Source organism: Sinocyclocheilus rhinocerous, unplaced genomic scaffold (genome assembly GCF_001515625.1).
Source record: "Sinocyclocheilus rhinocerous isolate Xijiao unplaced genomic scaffold, SAMN03320098_v1.1 scaffold182, whole genome shotgun sequence".
NCBI classification, from domain to species: Eukaryota; Metazoa; Chordata; class Actinopteri; order Cypriniformes; family Cyprinidae; genus Sinocyclocheilus; species Sinocyclocheilus rhinocerous.
This window is the reverse complement of record NW_015655576.1, coordinates 1,677,792-1,695,710: the sequence shown is the minus strand read 5'-3', so window position 1 is coordinate 1,695,710 and position 17,919 is coordinate 1,677,792. Positions and strand designations below refer to the sequence as shown.

The window sequence follows — 17,919 nt, the reverse complement described above, 5'->3', positions numbered from 1 at the left end:
AAGCAGATTTTTCTTACATTATTCATGTGATTATTCAAACAGCATGGAGGCAAAATTAGTGTCGTGGTTTGTTAAATACAAAATCTTGATTAAATCTAATGAATACTTATTTAAAGAAAAAAAATCCCTATATGTGACACGCACCATCTCATTAGAAATCATTCTAATGTGCTTCATCTTTTATGGCTTTGTCAGTATACTATTTATTTTTTTATCTATCTATCTATCTATCTATCTATCTATCTATCTCTCTCTATCCATTTATTTATTTATTTGAAATAATAATGGTTTTGAAATACACACACACACACACACGTTTATTAAGTTATATAAAAGTACATAACAATAAAAAAAATAATATTAATTAAGTAATAAAAATAATAATAAATAATCATAATAAATAATAGAAATACTGAAACTAATTACTTTCAAAAGACAGTAACTAGTAATATATAATGTATTACATTTTGGAAGTAACTTGCCCAACACTGTATATATATAATCTGTAATCTGTGTGTGTGTGTGTGTACATTGCATGATAAGAATGTGCGCACACACATTTGTATATTATAGTTCCTTTTGAAAAAGGTTGTATGATTTCTGAATGTTTATTCTGTATTTAATAGTATTGAACGTACTCGTTACTTTTTCTTTGTGGAAAAAAAAATCTTGTTCTGACCATGGACTCGAAGTAAAATAAAGTTTAACTGTTTTGAATGAACATCGACCGTAAAGCAATCTGAGCTGTCGCAATCTACAGTCGTAGTGGCAACAATCGCCATGACAACCAGCAACAACAACAGCACACGTGAAGCAGCAATGGCGACCGCCAGTGAAGAGCGAGCAGCAGCGGATGTTTTAAAATCTCTGGCTCGCCATTTGAACTGTTTAAACGAGGACAACAAAAGCGCCAGAAGACGAGCTCTAGAAGCGGTGAAGAGAGAAACCGTCGAGCAGCGCTTGTCCGGCGGCGCGCTGCAGGAGCTTTTCGGCGGTTTGCTAAAGGCGCTGCTGAAATGTCTGTCAGATCCTGCGGAGACATGCAGGGACACGGCTATTCAGATCATCACGGGCTTTATCAGAGCTGTCCCCAAACCAGAAGACTCTCTGCCCTACCTCATGCCCGCCCTGGCGCAGAGGCTCGGGGGGAAGGAGATCCTGGAGCCGGCGGAGGAGCTCAGGCTGGCTCTGATGGAGATGCTGTCTCTGGTGGTGGAGGTGTGCGGCAGGCAACTGGCCCCCTACCTGGAAGACATGATAAAGATCCTGCAGAGAACCATCACAGATCCCTTTCCTGAAGTCAAGAAAGAGAGCTGTAAATGTGTCATCAGTGTTGCACAGAGTATTCCTGGTAAGTGGGGCCCTCAAGCTTTTGATGTGCTTCAAAAGACAGTTGAGATACAGTATGTATACAAAAAAATATCATAAAGGTCGAGTAATTGTATTCATTATACAGGAGTTAAGTGTCAAATTCAGCTTAGGCAAAGACTTTGGCTTAGATGGGTTGTTGGTTGTCATGGTAACATGGCCAGACTGGTGCCCCTGACCAGGGCTTAAATTAACACTTGGCCAAATGAGAGTATTGGCGAGTATATTAATTCTAATAATGCCTGAGATTGTGTTATGGTTTATGCAACATGTGCCAAACAACTTCCCACGTTTAGAAATCTGTTTTCAACTAAATAAAAGCATTTTAAAAGAGAGGTTTGGCTGAGCGTTAATTTTTGTCAGGGGCAACAGTCTGGCCATGTTACCATGACAACCAATAACCCATCTAAGCCCAGTTTGCCACATAAGTCCTGTATAATGAATTCAAACAGATACATTACTTATACTTTATGATCCATAATGCATATACACTGCATCTCAACTATCTATCTATCTATCTATCTATCTTTTCCCAGATCATTTCCACCTGCAGGCTGAGAGTCTTCTGAAGCCCCTGCTGCAGACTATTTCTCACCAGCATTCCCAAGTGAGAGTTTCTGTCACACAGGCCATTGGCGCAGTCATTCAGCACAGCGCAGGCAAGAACGTAGATGACGTTTTGTCCCACCTGGCACAGAGATTGTTTGACAGTTCTCCACGGGTAAGCTGGCAGCGGCTTAGCTGAAAAATCAATAAATAACAAATAAATAAGAGTAAAGAAAGGTATTGATTGATCATGATGCATTATTTAATAAATGGCTTGTCTTCTTTGGTATCTTTCCAAGAAATTCTTCAGCTAAATATGAAATATGCTTCCTGTTTTACAAAGCACATTAGTGTTGTTTTTCCCACATGGGAATGCTGTATTGTTGTGCTAATATGTTCAGGTGAGGAAGGCCGTTACTGTAGTCGTGGGTGATTGGCTTCTCCGCCTGCCGGACAGATATTCCTACTTCCACAAGCTCATCCCGCTGCTTCTGAGCAGCCTCAGCGATGAGATCCCTGAAATCAGGTGAAAACAAATGCACAGACATGGAAATAACATTGTTTTCCAGGCCTTTTAAAGTCAGGAAAACTAGTAAAATTCATGTAAATGTTATAGACTGTCTTTCATAAGTTTGGGTTTGGCTGCATTTACTAGATTAAAAATACAGTAAAAACAGTCATATTGTGAAATATTATTACAATTTAAAATATCTGTTTTCTATTTAAATATATATTTAATATGTAATTTATTCCTGTGATGCAAAGCTGAATTTTCAGCATCATTACTCCAGTCTTCAGTGTCACATGATCCTTCAGAAATCATTCTAATATGCTGCTCAAGAAACATTTCTGATTATTATCAATGTTGAAAATAGTTGTGCTGCATAATATTTTTGTGGAAACTGTCATATACTTTTTTCAGGATTCTTTGATGAATAGAAAGTTCAAAAGAACAGCATTTATTTAAAATATGATTTTTTTTTGTCACGTTATAAATGCCTTCACTGTCACTTTTGATCAATTTACTGCTTGCTGAATAAAACAATTCATTTCTTTGAAAAAAAAAAAAATTACTTACTGACCAAAAAGTGTATTTGATGTCTTGTTTATTTCCTTTTTCTCTTTAGCCATTTCTTATACAAAATGTATGATTTTGTGATTCCAAATAAATTCATTCAGGTCTCTTGCTGAGGACTTATGGAAAAAAGTAGGATCTCAATGGGAGAAGGAAAATGAGGATGATCTGAAGGATAAGATGGACTTTCGGTTGCCTGCTCCTTCCCTCTACACATCTGGAGGTAGGACAAACTAATAACAGAATGACTCTCTTTTCTAAAAATACATGTTATGGATACTAAATACTGTACATATACATTAGATATCTTAGATATCTCTATATGATATTAGAAACACTAGATGAAACGCTCAAATAACATTTGAGGTACCGTAGCCCCTGCTCAGCTATCTTGTTCTAGAATAAAAGCCCCACAGGCCTGATCTAGTTAAGGTTTATTTCATCTCTAAGTGAAACTAGGAAGAAGCTTGTAGGATGGCAGATGGTAGCTTTTTTATTTTTGTTCCACTTTTATTGAGAAGAAAGTAGAGAGAGGGCAGAAAGTCAGATAAGCTGGATGTGAAAGTATGGTTAGCCAGATGTTTGCATTTTTTAATAACCAACACATCATTGCAAAAGATTTCTATTTAATCTTTCTTTTCATCAAGGAGTATTCATTCACAAAATATATGCTGTAGCAGCATAACTGATTTCAACATTGATAATAATAAGACATGTTTCCTGAGCAGCAAATTAGCTTATTAGAATGATTTCTGAAGGATCATGTGACACTGAAGACTGGAGTAATGATGCTGAAAATTCAGCTTTGCATCACAGAAATAAATTCCATTTTAAAATATATTCAAATGGAAAACAGTTATTTTATATTGTAATAAAATCTCATAATATGACTGTATTTTTTAAATCAAATAAACACAGCCTTGGTGAGCATAAAAGACTTCTTTCCAAAACATAAAAAAATCTTACAGATGCCATACATTTAGGTAGTGTACATGTATGTTTAAAACAATGCAGTGGTACCAGCTGTGCATGGCAACAGTGGAATAAAACCAATCTTTCTTCTTTCTCTCATACAGGAGAGTGTCCCGGGCTGGGCTGCAGGGAGCTGGTGGTGAGGAATCTGTCAAAGCTGCTTCCTGCTGTGGGCCGGGACATTGGAGACTGGTTAGTGCAGACACGAGTGAAGACGGCCCAGCTGCTGCGGGTTCTGCTGCTGCATGCTGAAGATCACTGTACACAGCACCTGCAGTCACTGCTCACAGTGCTGTATCACACCTGCGCAGACCCCGAGACTGACGTCAGAACACAGGTAACACACAGCCAATCAGGATCATCATTTAGAATATTGTTTTAGTGAGGTTGCTTAGCATTTCACCAAAGCAGTATAGACCAGGAGTTTGAAATCTTTTTTGATGTCAAGGGACCCCCTTCCTAATTATAAAAGCCAGCTGTGCATGTTCATGAATAAAGGCATGAAAAATGAAATTATTAAATATAAAATATTATTAGGAAAACATTTCGGTTCTATTGCACAGTAGTCTTTTCTACCCACTATTAGAGTACCTTTAGATGTATAAACTTGATAAAAAAATACTAATAAATTTAAAAAATAAACCTATGGCTTGATGATTAGTAGAATAAAATCATTCTCTTTAGAATGTTTAGAATGCAGAATGAAACTGTAATAATTTTCACTTTTATTTACAAATCATTATTTATTTATTATTATTTTTTTTGTATACTATTTTATTAAATCTAATAATCTAAATCTAAGAGTAAAGGATGCATACCTGTGAATATCACTTGCATTCATGTAGAACATTATATTTTGCCAATGACCATTCTGAGTGAGCTGAGTGAAGGGAAGGAAGTGGGGGAAAGGAACAAATGTATAGGTAAGAAAGGAGTTTTCCTGCATATATATATATATATATATATACATATACATACATACATTAGTACTGTCAAACGATTAATCGCATCCAAAATAAAAGTTTTTATTTACATAATATATGTGTGTGTACTGTGTATATTTATTATGTATATATAAATACACACACATGTATGTATATATTTAAGAAAAATATGTTACGTTTATATATTAAATATATTTATATATGATATAATTTATATGAATATAAATATATACATGTAAATATTCTCAAAATATATGCTGTATGTGTGTGTCTTTATATATACATAATAAATATACACAGTACACACAGATATATTATGTAAACAAAAACTTTTATTTTGGATGCGATTAATCGCGATTAATCGTTTGACAGCACTAATATACATACATACATATATTTTTTTTTAAATACGTATTTACTAACAACACACAACAACATCTAATAATCAAAGCATTCTCATCATGAGCAGAAAACAAAGTTACCAAGCTAAGCTTTTTAATCAATACTGCAGCGTTTTACATCTTTAGCTGGCGAGAGAAGCAACATGCATAGAGCAGAAAGAGCTTAAAAGAAGCATGTCTGGAGCTAGATAAAAATATAGGATGTAGTGCCAAAAAATCATTGCCATCAGCCATCAACCATTACTATCAGCTTTGATTGCATTGATTTTTAAAGCGATATGTATGAATCTTCTCTCTCTCTTGACAGTGTTTGGAGTCAGCAAAGCTCTTGGGAGCGTTCGTCAGTGCAGAGGTTTATCTCAAGTTGCTCCTGCCTCACGTTGAAGACTCCACTTCCTGCTCGTCTGCTTCTCCCTGGGCTCCTCTTAACGTTCTGGGGGCCATATTAAGAGGGAGTTCAAGGGAGGCGTTACAACCCCACCTGATAAAAATTGGAGACACACTTGCACACTCTGAAGTCTGTCAGGGGTCCCAACAGGTGAGAGACAATGACCTTTCTGCTTTCTACCTGCTCTTGAGTGCTCAGTGTCCAAAGAGTGTTCACACAGTGACGGCAAAGACCAGTATTCATTTATTTTCAATCAGATTTGCCAATTTTGGTTGTTTTAATGTGAATTCATCCCATTTTTGGTGCAGTTATGCAGACAACCAATAACATTAGGACACTAATGTTATGACCACTAATGAGCACTATGATCAACAGCACAGTCACTTAGTGACCTCCAGTGAAAATTGTGGCCCCAATTTTACAAAAAGATATGCTACACACTGTTAAAAATAACTATTTGCACGCTTATTGGCTAGTTTAATTTTACAATTAAGCTACTTTTCCTGAAGAATGTCTTTTATTACATATTTGCAGGCCACATTGCAGATGTGTTAGGACGCATCTCTGTCAGACCGAGTGGAAAAATCCCACCCAGACCCATGAGTCTGGCCCTGGTTTCCTCTCAACCCACATTCGGCTAGCTTTGATATCAAAAATAACACTTTATTTTTTGAGTTTGCTATCTCGCCGGTGCCAAGTCACCACCCCTGAGGGCTTTGCAGGAATTTCCTCTGTAGTGTAATTAAAAGCACTAAAACTAAAAAGACTAATTTTGCCCCCGTGTCCACCACAATCCTGCATACTTTGGGCCAGCTGTCCATGTTTCATCTCGGACTTCGTGCCAGATTCTCACAAAGTCTTCTTTCCATTAAATAACATGTCTTCAAAAGCATTGTGTGTGAGATGGTGACACACTATAAAGACACGGTCCATCACAGATGTTGCAGGACCTCTGACTGGGAGGTGGGAGGTGGTTTTTGTCAGTTTTAGGGAAGGAAATGGCAAATTATCCTGTTTTTAATATCAAAGTAGCTTAAAGTTCAGTAATGTATATAAACAAAATTATTAATACTAATATTAATAATATTACTTAATAATATTTATTAATAAAAAATAATATTACTACAAAAATTCTACTAAAATAACACTTCTTGGTTTCAGGAAATGGTCTGGGTGAACTGGGGAATTTTGTGTTGAGTGAATATTCGAGTATGTCCACAATAAATAATGCATCTATCTCTTTTTTTTTGTTTTTTTTCAAAAGAGCAAGAAGAATCGTGTTTTCCCTGACTTGAGCCTCAGTCGGTGGAATAGCAGTGAAAGGCAGTGTTGAGTGAACAGAGGCAGATGCTCTGATCTTTCCTGTACTCTGCAGCTTTGATGTCAGGCTGCTCTTTGATGTCGATGTTGTCAGAACACTTTTGAAAAAAAAAAAGTATCGTGTAGGAACAAGGCAAGGAAATAATATGCTTGCAGTCCTCCTTTGAGGGTTCGCTAGATGTTGTGGGTCTTTAACACAAGGTGTGCGTTTGTGTAATGTGTTATGAATTGGATTTGCGATGCCTTCAGGACGTGGAAAACAGAAGCACTAGCTCTCCGTGTTTTGTTTTCGGTGTTGCTATGGGACTGCAAGCAGAAATGTAAATTTCAGCTGTCTAAAGAAAGGCAAACTTATGTTCGCGAACATATATATTTTACATATGGTAGCTGACAGCTGTGGCCTGCTCACCTCTGTCCTGAAAAAGGAAGAGCTGGAGACAGGGTGGGACGAGACATGCTTCTGCTGAGGGGCCGTTGTGGAGACAGGAGCACATTTATGGCCTAGAAGAGCCAGACGGACGTGAATGGCAGAGAGTGCTGCTTAGGACGATCGGTTTAAAACAGTTGTCAGACCTGTCAGTCACTCCTCTGACGGCCCTAGGCATGAACTGGAGAACATGCTTCTGTTTTACGAGTGTTAGTTAGATCTGGAAATCTGCTCATAAAGTGACATCTTTAAAATGAGTCCTTTATTACCATTGTTTAATGGAAAAAAAAGCTTCAATCATTAATTATAACGATCATGGGTTATATATATTTCAAAACTAAGACCATGACATCAACTAACAGTACCTAATAATGTTTTGTTTTATTTTACTTTACTTTACTTTACTTTACTTTTTTACCTTTGCATAGCCAAGTCTTTTTTCTTTTCTTATTTTTTTTTACTTTTACATAACCAAGTATTTTATTTTATTTTATTTTTTACCTGTGCATAACCCTGTCTACCTCATTTTATTTATTTATTTTTTTCTTACTTATTCAATATTATTTTATTTTATTATTTAACGTATTTAAGTACATGCATAAATCATATTCTAATCCTGAACATAAATAAAAAGAGAAAGTCATAATTCTTTGCAGTGCTTTTCAGTTGTGCCTTCTAAATTTAGTAGTAAATGTGTCCCACACACACACACTTCCTGCAGGCCAGTGAAAACACCTGCAGGTTAATCATCCCGGCCCTGTTAATGACAGAACCGCTGAGTGGAGGAAACAGTGTCATGGTCCTCTTGTTGCTGTGAATCTGACACTTTGTCTAGACATGTGATCACTGCATGGAAAGAGACACACAGAGGTCTTAAGGGAGGGTAAAAATACAGTGGGATAGGAAAACAACAGAGACTGATGGAAAGAAAGCTTTTCGTGAGTTTTAGACTGCTTTACAAGGTCAGAGAGCTTAGAAGTGTGTTGTAGTGTCCTTTATTGGCATGACAAAAACTGTCCATTTATCGAACTAGTACAAATTAAAATATATTTTAAAACTAATACCACATCATCAACTAACAGTACCTAATACTGATTATATAGATTTTTAATTAAAATAAAACTTAATAAATCATAAATTATTATTACCTGTGAATCGAATCGTGAAATCAAAATCGTGAATCGAATCGAATCGTGAGTTGAGTGAATCGTTACATCTCTATTACCTGTGCATAACCTGTGCCTCATTATTTTGTTTTATTTTATTTTTCATTTCATTTTACAACAGAGAAAGATGTCATTGTGGCTTTTGGACTGATTTATGAGGTCTGAGAGTTTAGATGTGTGTTTTAGTGTTCTTTATTGGCATGACAAAACCTGTAAAGTAAACGACAAATATAGTAGCATTAGTACAAATGAAAATGTAATTTATTTTAATTTAATTTAATGAGTAAAAAAAATATGTAACAGAAAATTAAGCAAAAAGGAATAAATTACAAAGTTAACATTAAACGAAAGTAATAAAAAGTGCCGATGTGACATGTTTTAAATGTTTCTTTTGCTTTGTCTCTCAGGCGCTGTATCTGGATCAGTTGTTGGTGTGTGTGGACGCTGTGGTGTGTGTGTGTCAGGTGGACTGTGCTGTCATCAGTCTGCAGCTGCTGAAGGTCCTGGTGTCAGTTCAGAGTCTCGCCTCACAGCTGGAACAACGCAACAAGGTCAAACACACACACACGAATGGTGTACATGAAGCTTTCCCATACACCGATTCTGCTATACACGTTAGATATTACCATTAGATACATTAATTATATTGAACTCACTGCAGGGTCTCAAGAAAGTTGCCATTTGTTGTACAAAATCTCATTGCATGTCCAATGGAGCTGCTCAGCCTATTTTCCCTGCCCTTAGAAATCATTTTAAAAACATGATTTTCTTAATTCAAATGCATCAATGAACTGAAGATTATTGTCTCTCTCTCTCTCTCTCAGGCAGAGGAGTCAGTGAGGTGTTTGTGTGAGGCGCAGGGTCTCAGTGGAGCGTGTGAGTTATACCGGCAGCACATGGCAGATCTGCTGCAGTGGCTGTCTGACTCGCATCACACCTGGACCAGTTACTCCATTCAGAAAACTCAGCTGGAGATCATCGCCATGCAGTCCGGTGAGTGTGTGCTTCATCCGCGGGCGGGAATGAGAAGCATCATTCTGTTTAGATGCACACAATCTAAGAAGTGCAAGAACTTCCCTCAGCAGTCAGCAGTCACATTCATCACTTGGCTGCACTGCTGAAAGGTTTGCAACAGTTGTATGCAATGTGAAAGGTATTTTATTTTGAGCATTTTCTAATATTGTGAAATATTATTGCAATTTAAATTTTCTGTTTGAATTTATTTTAAAATGTAATTTGTTTCTGTGATCAAAGCTGAATTTTCAGCATCATTACTCCAGTCTTCAGTGTCACACGATCCTTCAGAAATCAGTCTAATATGATGATTTGCTGCTCGAGAAACATTTCTGATTATTATCAGTGTTGAAAACAGTTGTGCCGCTTAATATTTTTGTGAAAACTGATACATTTTTTAATAGGGATTGAGTATTAATTATTGAGTATTTGAGTATTTTTATCAAATAGAAATTTTCTGTAACATTACAAATGTCTTTATTGTCACTTTTGAACAATTTAATGTGCTTGCTGAATGAAAGAATTAACTTTAAAAAAAAAAAAAAAACTCTCACCCAAGCTTTTGAATGGTAAAGCAAATAAAATCAATTAAAAAAAAAAAATTTAAATTAAAAATACTAGGAGTGGAATAAATATTCCTCAAAATATAAAGTAACAATATTAAAAATAATATTGACAAACAAAATAGCAAAATACAAATAGTGGTACAGAGTAAACAAATTAATCTGTTTAAAATAGTTTAATTTATCACTTTAAATTACTCCACATCCTCACTCTGTTTTTTTTTTTTTCGCCTATTATATGTTTTCCTTTAGGTCCAGTGGTGGGAGAGTTTCTTCCAGCCCTCTTGCCTCTGTTGAAGAGTTGCCTTGAACCCAGTCGAGACCCTGAGATGAGACTTCACATCTTCACCATGCTGTCCAAACTACTGCTGGACGCCAGCAACACGCTGGACTCACAGGGGTCAGTTCATCCAATACAGATCCTCAACTTAATGTAGTTATTGTGCACTTTGCATCATTCCAGAATATGTTGATGCTCCTGATGAAATACTGTCATACCTGAGAGAGAGCAGCAGTGGTTAACTACTACACAGCTGAGCTTTTGAACACTTGATGTTTTACAGTATCCCGCCACTGCTTAAATATATGGATAAACATGCAGCATTGCAATGATTTATGATCTGTGATGCCTGATATGGATCTAAATATTTTGTGTTTCCAAGACAAACCTTCATAATTATTCCAGTATAGTAACATGTCAGGATAGTCCCGTTCAGATATGTAGCAAAATCCCCTCTTTTCATGTGGTGTATGATACTGTTCACCTCAAATTCCTCCGTTTCATGTGGGTCATGTTTGATTTGCAAAGTGAAATAAGAGGAGAGTGAAAGGAAAGACACCACACACATGCAAAGGTTTACTGAGCCATCTTAATCAAGGCATATCATAGACTTCTATTGTTTATAAATAAATAAAGATAATTATTATTTACCTTATTTAGGAATCATTTTTACCGATGAAAGACATCACTGGAAATCCCCAAAGGGAATTTCTTCAAGCAAAAAATGTCATTTTAAAGCAGGTCAGGTCACATGACATTCGTCCGTCATATTTGCTGTGTCGTTTCTCTCTGTAGGAGGTTTGCTGAATACATGGAGATGGTCCTGCAGGATTTGTTGCTGCCTAATCTGGTGTGGCGCTCAGGTCGATCTGCCGCGGCTGTCAGGACCGCTGCTCTCAGCTGCCTCTTAGCTGTCCTGCACGGGGCAGCTTTCCCAGCGGAGCGGGTAATAATACACACATAACATACTGCAAGAAACAGCATTTTGCATTTAAGTTCTGTAATTTGACTGTGATATTACTAAAAAGGTTTCCAACATAATTTAGTGTATATATGTGATGTTGATGTGTTTCAGGTTCTGTCGGTGGAGGAGACTCTCAGTACTCAGCTGATCTCTGCGCTGGAGGAAGACTCTAAACTGGCTCGTCTTCTGGCCTGCAGATCTCTTCACTCACTGCTGAAACTCACAACACAACAGCTCAATGCTGACTCACTCAACAAGATCTATCCAGGTAGACTCAACTCCTCACACATACTGTAAAACTATGAAAGACGAGAGACAGACCTGATTCAGAGCAGCATATTTAATGCGACAGACGAAAATGAGGTTTGGATAATAGAAGTGCGGTGTGGATCATTCAGTCCTCATCGGACAGTCCGATAGACAAAAACATGGTTTGTGAACATTAGATGTCAAAAGGTCACATGTTGAATGAATTGTACTTCTATTGCTCACAGCGGTATTTTCATTGCATCAAATTAAGCAGGGCATCTGCTCTGAGGTCTATTTTTATTCAGTTGTGTGAATGGTGAAATAACACCATTATTTCTTTTTCAAAGATGTTATTTAAAATGGTAGACTGAAATGCAAATGTTAAATAGTGTAAATGGTCACTGTTTTCCACAGTAACATCACATGAATATGTGTTACTGCTCATTGCACACATTTTCAAGACATTCACTATATGCAATAGTATGGAGTGCCCATAACAATTTTTTTTGTCAGTATTTTATTTTATTTTATTCAGTCATCTTAAATTGTTATACGACAACCCTTGTTAAATAAAGCAGCATATCTATGTGTCACAATTTATCTATATTTATTAATATATTTTATTTATTAATATTTAGTAATAGTGCACAGAGCCTAAAAAGTCAGTAAAATTTGTATTTTATTTTATATTTTATTTTATTTTATTTTTCTGTTGAATTATCCAGACATTTATTAATATGCAACAGTGCACAGAGCCTATAAAAAGTCTTATTTTAAAGTTTTAAAAGGAAAGTTTTATTTTATTTTGTTTTTATTTATTTATTTATTTTTGATTTTGCATTGAATTGAATTGAATACCAGATTCCTGGTTAAATAAAGCATATCTGTGTGTGTATAATAATTGTTGTTATTGCACACTTTCAGAATTCAGTGTCTGTGTTTCAGCGGTGTCTGTGAGCTTGTAGATGTTTTCATGAGTGTGTCTGTGTGTGTTCAGAGCTGTTGAAGCGTGTGGACGACAGCAGTGAAGACGTCCGTGTCGAAGCGCTGAAGTCTCTGAGCACGTGGTTGTCATCTCTGGGGAAAAACTATGACACTCAGTCGTGCCGCCCACACCTGGAGTTCCTGTTCCAGCAGCTGCTGCTCTACATGGACGACCCCGACACTAAAATCCAGGATTCAGTCCTCGGTAAGGACTTTTTTGGCAGCGATATTTCATTTCTGTAATCATCTGATGTTTTGACTTGAATTGTGACTGATGACAGTTATATTCGTGTTGACACTGTTGTGATGTAAGATGAATCTCTTCCTGCTGCATAAGGAAGTGATTCAGGTCTGTGTTAATGGTCTACGGTCCACTTCTCTGATCCTCCCCGTTCTTCACTTCAAAGAGCCTCATTAATCCTGCATTTTTACACTCTATCCATCACACGCTCCTCTGCTACTGGCCTGCCTCCAGCAGGGTCATGGGCTGTCAACGCCTTCCCATAATCCTGTGTCAATGTGTCCTAGTGCACTCGCACACCCAGTACTGTTCAGAAACCCTTCATACCCCCTAATTAAGCTTTGAACCCCCCCCCCCCAAATGACGTTGAAGAAGTATGTATAGTAAGTAGGCCATAATGTACAGTCATCCGGTCGATATCGCAAAATACGCCCTGACAGGGTAACCAGGATCCTGATGTGAAGTCAGTGCATTTGTATTAGTGCTGTTGATTTAACGTGTTAATTTGGTGTGATTATTATTATTATGTCCTTAACAAATTCAAGATATGAGGTAAAAAAAAATTTTAAAAACCTGTATGGGGTTTTTGTTTTAGGTTTATATCATATGTTATAGTTGAGCGATATCACACAAGCAAGAGCTTTTTTCGTGAATATGTGCACAATTGCAAATACAGGTTCAGTAAACAAGAATTTATTATTGTGTTACATTTTAGACACAGTATTGTCAATATATTATCTGTTTTTGATCAATTTCACTCATGAAAATAGTTCCAAACAAAGCCACAACCAAACCGTTGTGCATCTTCGAGCAACACACAGCAGTGTTTCGTAATGAATGAATCGCGGTTTTGAACGAATCAATTGAGTCATTGATTCTGTGAGACAGTAGCTGCGTCCCAAATGTACTTATGCACTATGTACTCAACCATGTAGTGTATGAATTATATAAAGTTATTTTGTCATTATAATCGGAGTCTGATAGCCCCTCCTACGGTGGCCGAGAAGTGCTAAACAAATCACAACTTTAATACCATCTCCGAACTTTCTACCACGACTCTGCTGTTCTTCGGCTGGTTTTTCCTGTATACGTTGGTTGACAGATGTCTCGTCCAGTCAGCGGTGAGTAATCCCAAACCAATGGCGCTGTCTCAAACTATACCTACCTCTTCCGGTTTGTCTGATTTGTCGTTGTGTTTTCTGACTTGTAAATTTGTTTTCGGATTTGTCGTTGTGTTTTCTGACTTGTTAATTTGTTTTCGGATTTGTCGTTGTGTTTTCTGACTTGTTATTTTGTTTTCGAATTTGTCATTGTGTTTTCTGACTTGTTATAATGTTTTCTGAATTGTTGTTGTGCTTTCTGAATTTTTATTTTGTTTTTTAAACTTGCATTTGCGTTTGTAATTTGTTATTTTGATTTCAGAATTGTGATTTGTTTAGCACTTCTCGGCCACCGTACCCTCCCCCTCCGCCACATAATTAAAGCTGCGACAGTTGAGTGCATGAAGTGTCCAACATTCGAAAATTAATTTTTTCGGTTATTTAAGTGCATCATCCGGGTATTTAAAGTGTACTTTTTCTTTTTGGAATTTTTAGTGTGAACGAACTACTTGCACTATTTATACTACAAAATGGCATAGAATAGTGAATAAGTACATGAATTGGGACACACCTACTGTGGCCTTAAACGTTTATATTCAATAAATTCTATGTTGGATCAAAATATTTCTTTCTAAAGCTACTTTTGTATAATGTCTGTTCAAGGCTTTTCTCATTTGATACTATAATGATTTTAAATGATCTTTTGGGGGGGTCCTTTCTCAGCCCAAATTGATGTGCAATTAATTTATGATTAATTAGATTAATTTATTGGCACATCATGTAATTAATTACAATAAAATTTTAATCACTTGACAGACCTAATTTGTATTATACCAAAGGGTTTTATTTTGTGCAATATTCAGCATCATGGGGGGAAAAAAACAGATTCTGCGTCAGAAATCGCACACTTCCCTACTATGTAGTATGCAAAAAACAGTATGTGAGGCGAGTAGTTTGTCCAAATTCATAGTATTCGTAAAACAGTAGGCGAAAAGTACCCGGATGACCCAGTGAGATTCTGAAGTGCGCATTCGATGAACACACAGGTGACAGTAACAACATAGCGGATGTAATACATCCGAATTTCATTCATACTACCCATATTCTATACTATATAGAACATACTTTTTTAACAGTTACCAAGTAAGCTGGAATTCAAATGTAGCACCTGCTCAGACCGTATGCAATTTTAGATGCACCGTGTGTCTGATCTTGTTTCCCTCCTTTTAATCTCATCTTGTCTTTTTTTATTTTTCAGTCTGCTCTTAAACATGTCTTGTATTTCAAAGACACCTCAGATGTGATTAATGTCCATTATAACACCACACTTGCCATATCCCATAATCCCTCATTCCTTTGGTTAAGCTTATAATAACAGCAGTCTCTCACTGTGCTTGAGTTACTGAGGAAATTCACTCGTATCTTTACACAAAGAAAACCTTGTTTTCTGGTGCGCTTGTAAACGTATAAAGCACCGGATAAAAGTAAATCCCCCGACCAAACAAATCAGGATAAAACCAAATACCCACAACAAAGACATGACTGCTGAAAGAACACAACTGAGCTTTATGGGCTTTTCTTTGTTCCTAAATGGTGAGCTGATTTTGAAAGGTTTTCTTTCCTTTTTTATAATTTGTAACTGTAAAACAATGGATGCTTTTGCATCTGAGTAATAATCACATTCAAAATAATCATATGTGACCCTGGAGCACAAAACCAGTCTTAAGTCGCTGGGGTATATTTGTAGCAATAGCCAAAAATACATTGTATGGGTCAAAATGATTGATTTTTCATTTATGCCAAAAAAATCATTAGGACATTAAGTAAAGATCATGTTCCATGAAGATATTTTGTAAATTTCCTACCGTAAATATATCAAAACTAAATTTTTGATTAGTAATATGCATTGCTAAGAACTTCATTTGGACAACTTTAAAGGCGATTTTCTCAATATTTAGATTTTTTTTGCACCCTCAGATTCCAGATTTTCAAATAGTTGTATCTCAGCCAAATATTGTCCTATCCTAACAAACCATATATCAATGGAAAGCTTATTTATTCAACTTTCAGATGATGTATAACTCTCAATTTCGAAAAATTGACCCTCATGACTGGTTTTGTGGTCCAAGGTCACATATTTATCAGAGTTAATGGAAGGGGAGAATATCAACAGGCCAGTTAATTGTGGTCATAATTTTAATTATGAATTGTCACTTTGATCTCTCTCTCTCGCTCTGTCTATATATATATATATATATATGTGTGTGTGTGTATATGTATATATATGTGTATGTGTATATGTATATATATGTGTATATGTGTATATATATATATACTGTATGTATATGTATATATATATATATATATATGTAGATAGATAGATAGATAGATAGATCAAAGTGACAGCTCATAATAAAATTGACCACAGTGTGTGTGTGTGTGTGTGTGTGTGTGTGTGTGTAGTGGTCATAAAATTATGAAAAAAAAAATGAACAAAGTGACAGTTATTCTTTTGAACTTTCATCTAAGAATCCTGAAAAAAAAGTATATGACAGTTTCCCCAAAAATATCCGGCATCACAACTCTTTTCACTATTGATAATAATCAGAAATGTTTCTCGAGCAGCAAATCAGCATCTTAGAATGATTTCTGAAGATCATGTGACACTGAAGACTGGAGTAATGATGCTGAAAATACAGCTTTGATCACAGAAATAAATTACAGTTTAACAGACATTCACATAGAAAACAGCTGTTTTACATTGTAATAATTTTTCATAATATTATTGTTTTTTCTGAATAAAAAAATGCAGCCTTGCTGAGCAGAAGAGACTTTAAAAAACATTAAAAATCGTTGATTTGAACGGCAGGAGTGATAAATATATATATATATATATATGTAGATAGATAGATAGATAGATAGATCAAAGTGACAGCTCATAATAAAATTGACCACAGTGTGTGTGTGTGTGTGTGTGTAGTGGTCATAAAATTATGAAAAAAAAAATGAACAAAGTGACAGTTATTCTTTTGAACTTTCATCTAAGAATCCTGAAAAAAAAGTATATGACAGTTTCCCCAAAAATATCCGGCATCACAACTCTTTTCACTATTGATAATAATCAGAAATGTTTCTTGAGCAGTATATTAGAATGATTTCTGAAGGATCATGTGACACTGAAGAATAGGGTAATGATGCTGAAAATTCAGCTTTGCATCACAGGAATAAATTATATTTTTAAATAAATTCAAATAAAAAAGTTAGTTTAAATTGTAATAATATTTCACAATATTACTGTTTTTCTGTATTTTTGATTAAGTTTTAATCTGAAATTTTTTATAAAATTTTAATTGGATGGGGATGGTGAAGTTAAAACTGCATTACCACTGCACTGCTATATTTTTGCTATGCCAAATGAGTGACTTTTGATGTAATAACCAAATGTAAACGTCTCCTTGTCTTTTTTTCTGTCACAGAGGTTCTGAAGGTGGCCAGTGAGGTTGATCGAGGTCTCTTACAGCAGCAAACGGAGGCCGTGAGAGAGAAACAGCGCAGCCCTGAGTACTGCGATAAACTCCTTCAGCACATTCACTCTTTATGAGACGCTCTTCCTGGGAGTGAACTTGAACTTGATACGCTTTCTTTACTGTGTTTTATGCAGATGTGAACAGACAAATTCACAAAATTTGTGAATGGTTAATCTCACTGAACTAAAGGGTTTCTTGTTTTTTTGCCTTATCATTAGTGAAGTTTTATTATATTAAATAATATGTCATTAAAAAATATAGATTCTTAACCATCAACTCAAAGGCAGCACAAAATAACTTTCTTTGCTTGGTTATTTTGTTAATATTGTGTTTTGTATTGAATGACTTCACATATGACCATATTGTTCATGAAAACATTCACTAAGGTTG

At 35.9% G+C, this 17,919-nt stretch overlaps 1 protein-coding gene across 1 annotated transcript; it reads left to right on the top strand.

The window, feature by feature from the left end:
• Positions 1–779: 779 nt before the first annotated feature.
• Positions 780–17,876, top strand: LOC107718606 (dynein assembly factor 5, axonemal-like). The gene is made up of 13 exons (XM_016525768.1): positions 780–1,351; positions 1,905–2,089; positions 2,316–2,440; positions 3,094–3,212; positions 4,066–4,298; positions 5,614–5,844; positions 9,015–9,158; positions 9,432–9,600; positions 10,437–10,584; positions 11,260–11,410; positions 11,540–11,696; positions 12,675–12,866; positions 17,479–17,876. Exons 1-13 carry the CDS (start codon positions 781–783, stop codon positions 17,601–17,603), a joined length of 2,550 nt encoding a protein of 849 aa, XP_016381254.1. The 5' UTR covers position 780; the 3' UTR covers positions 17,604–17,876.
• Positions 17,877–17,919: the final 43 nt, after the last annotated feature.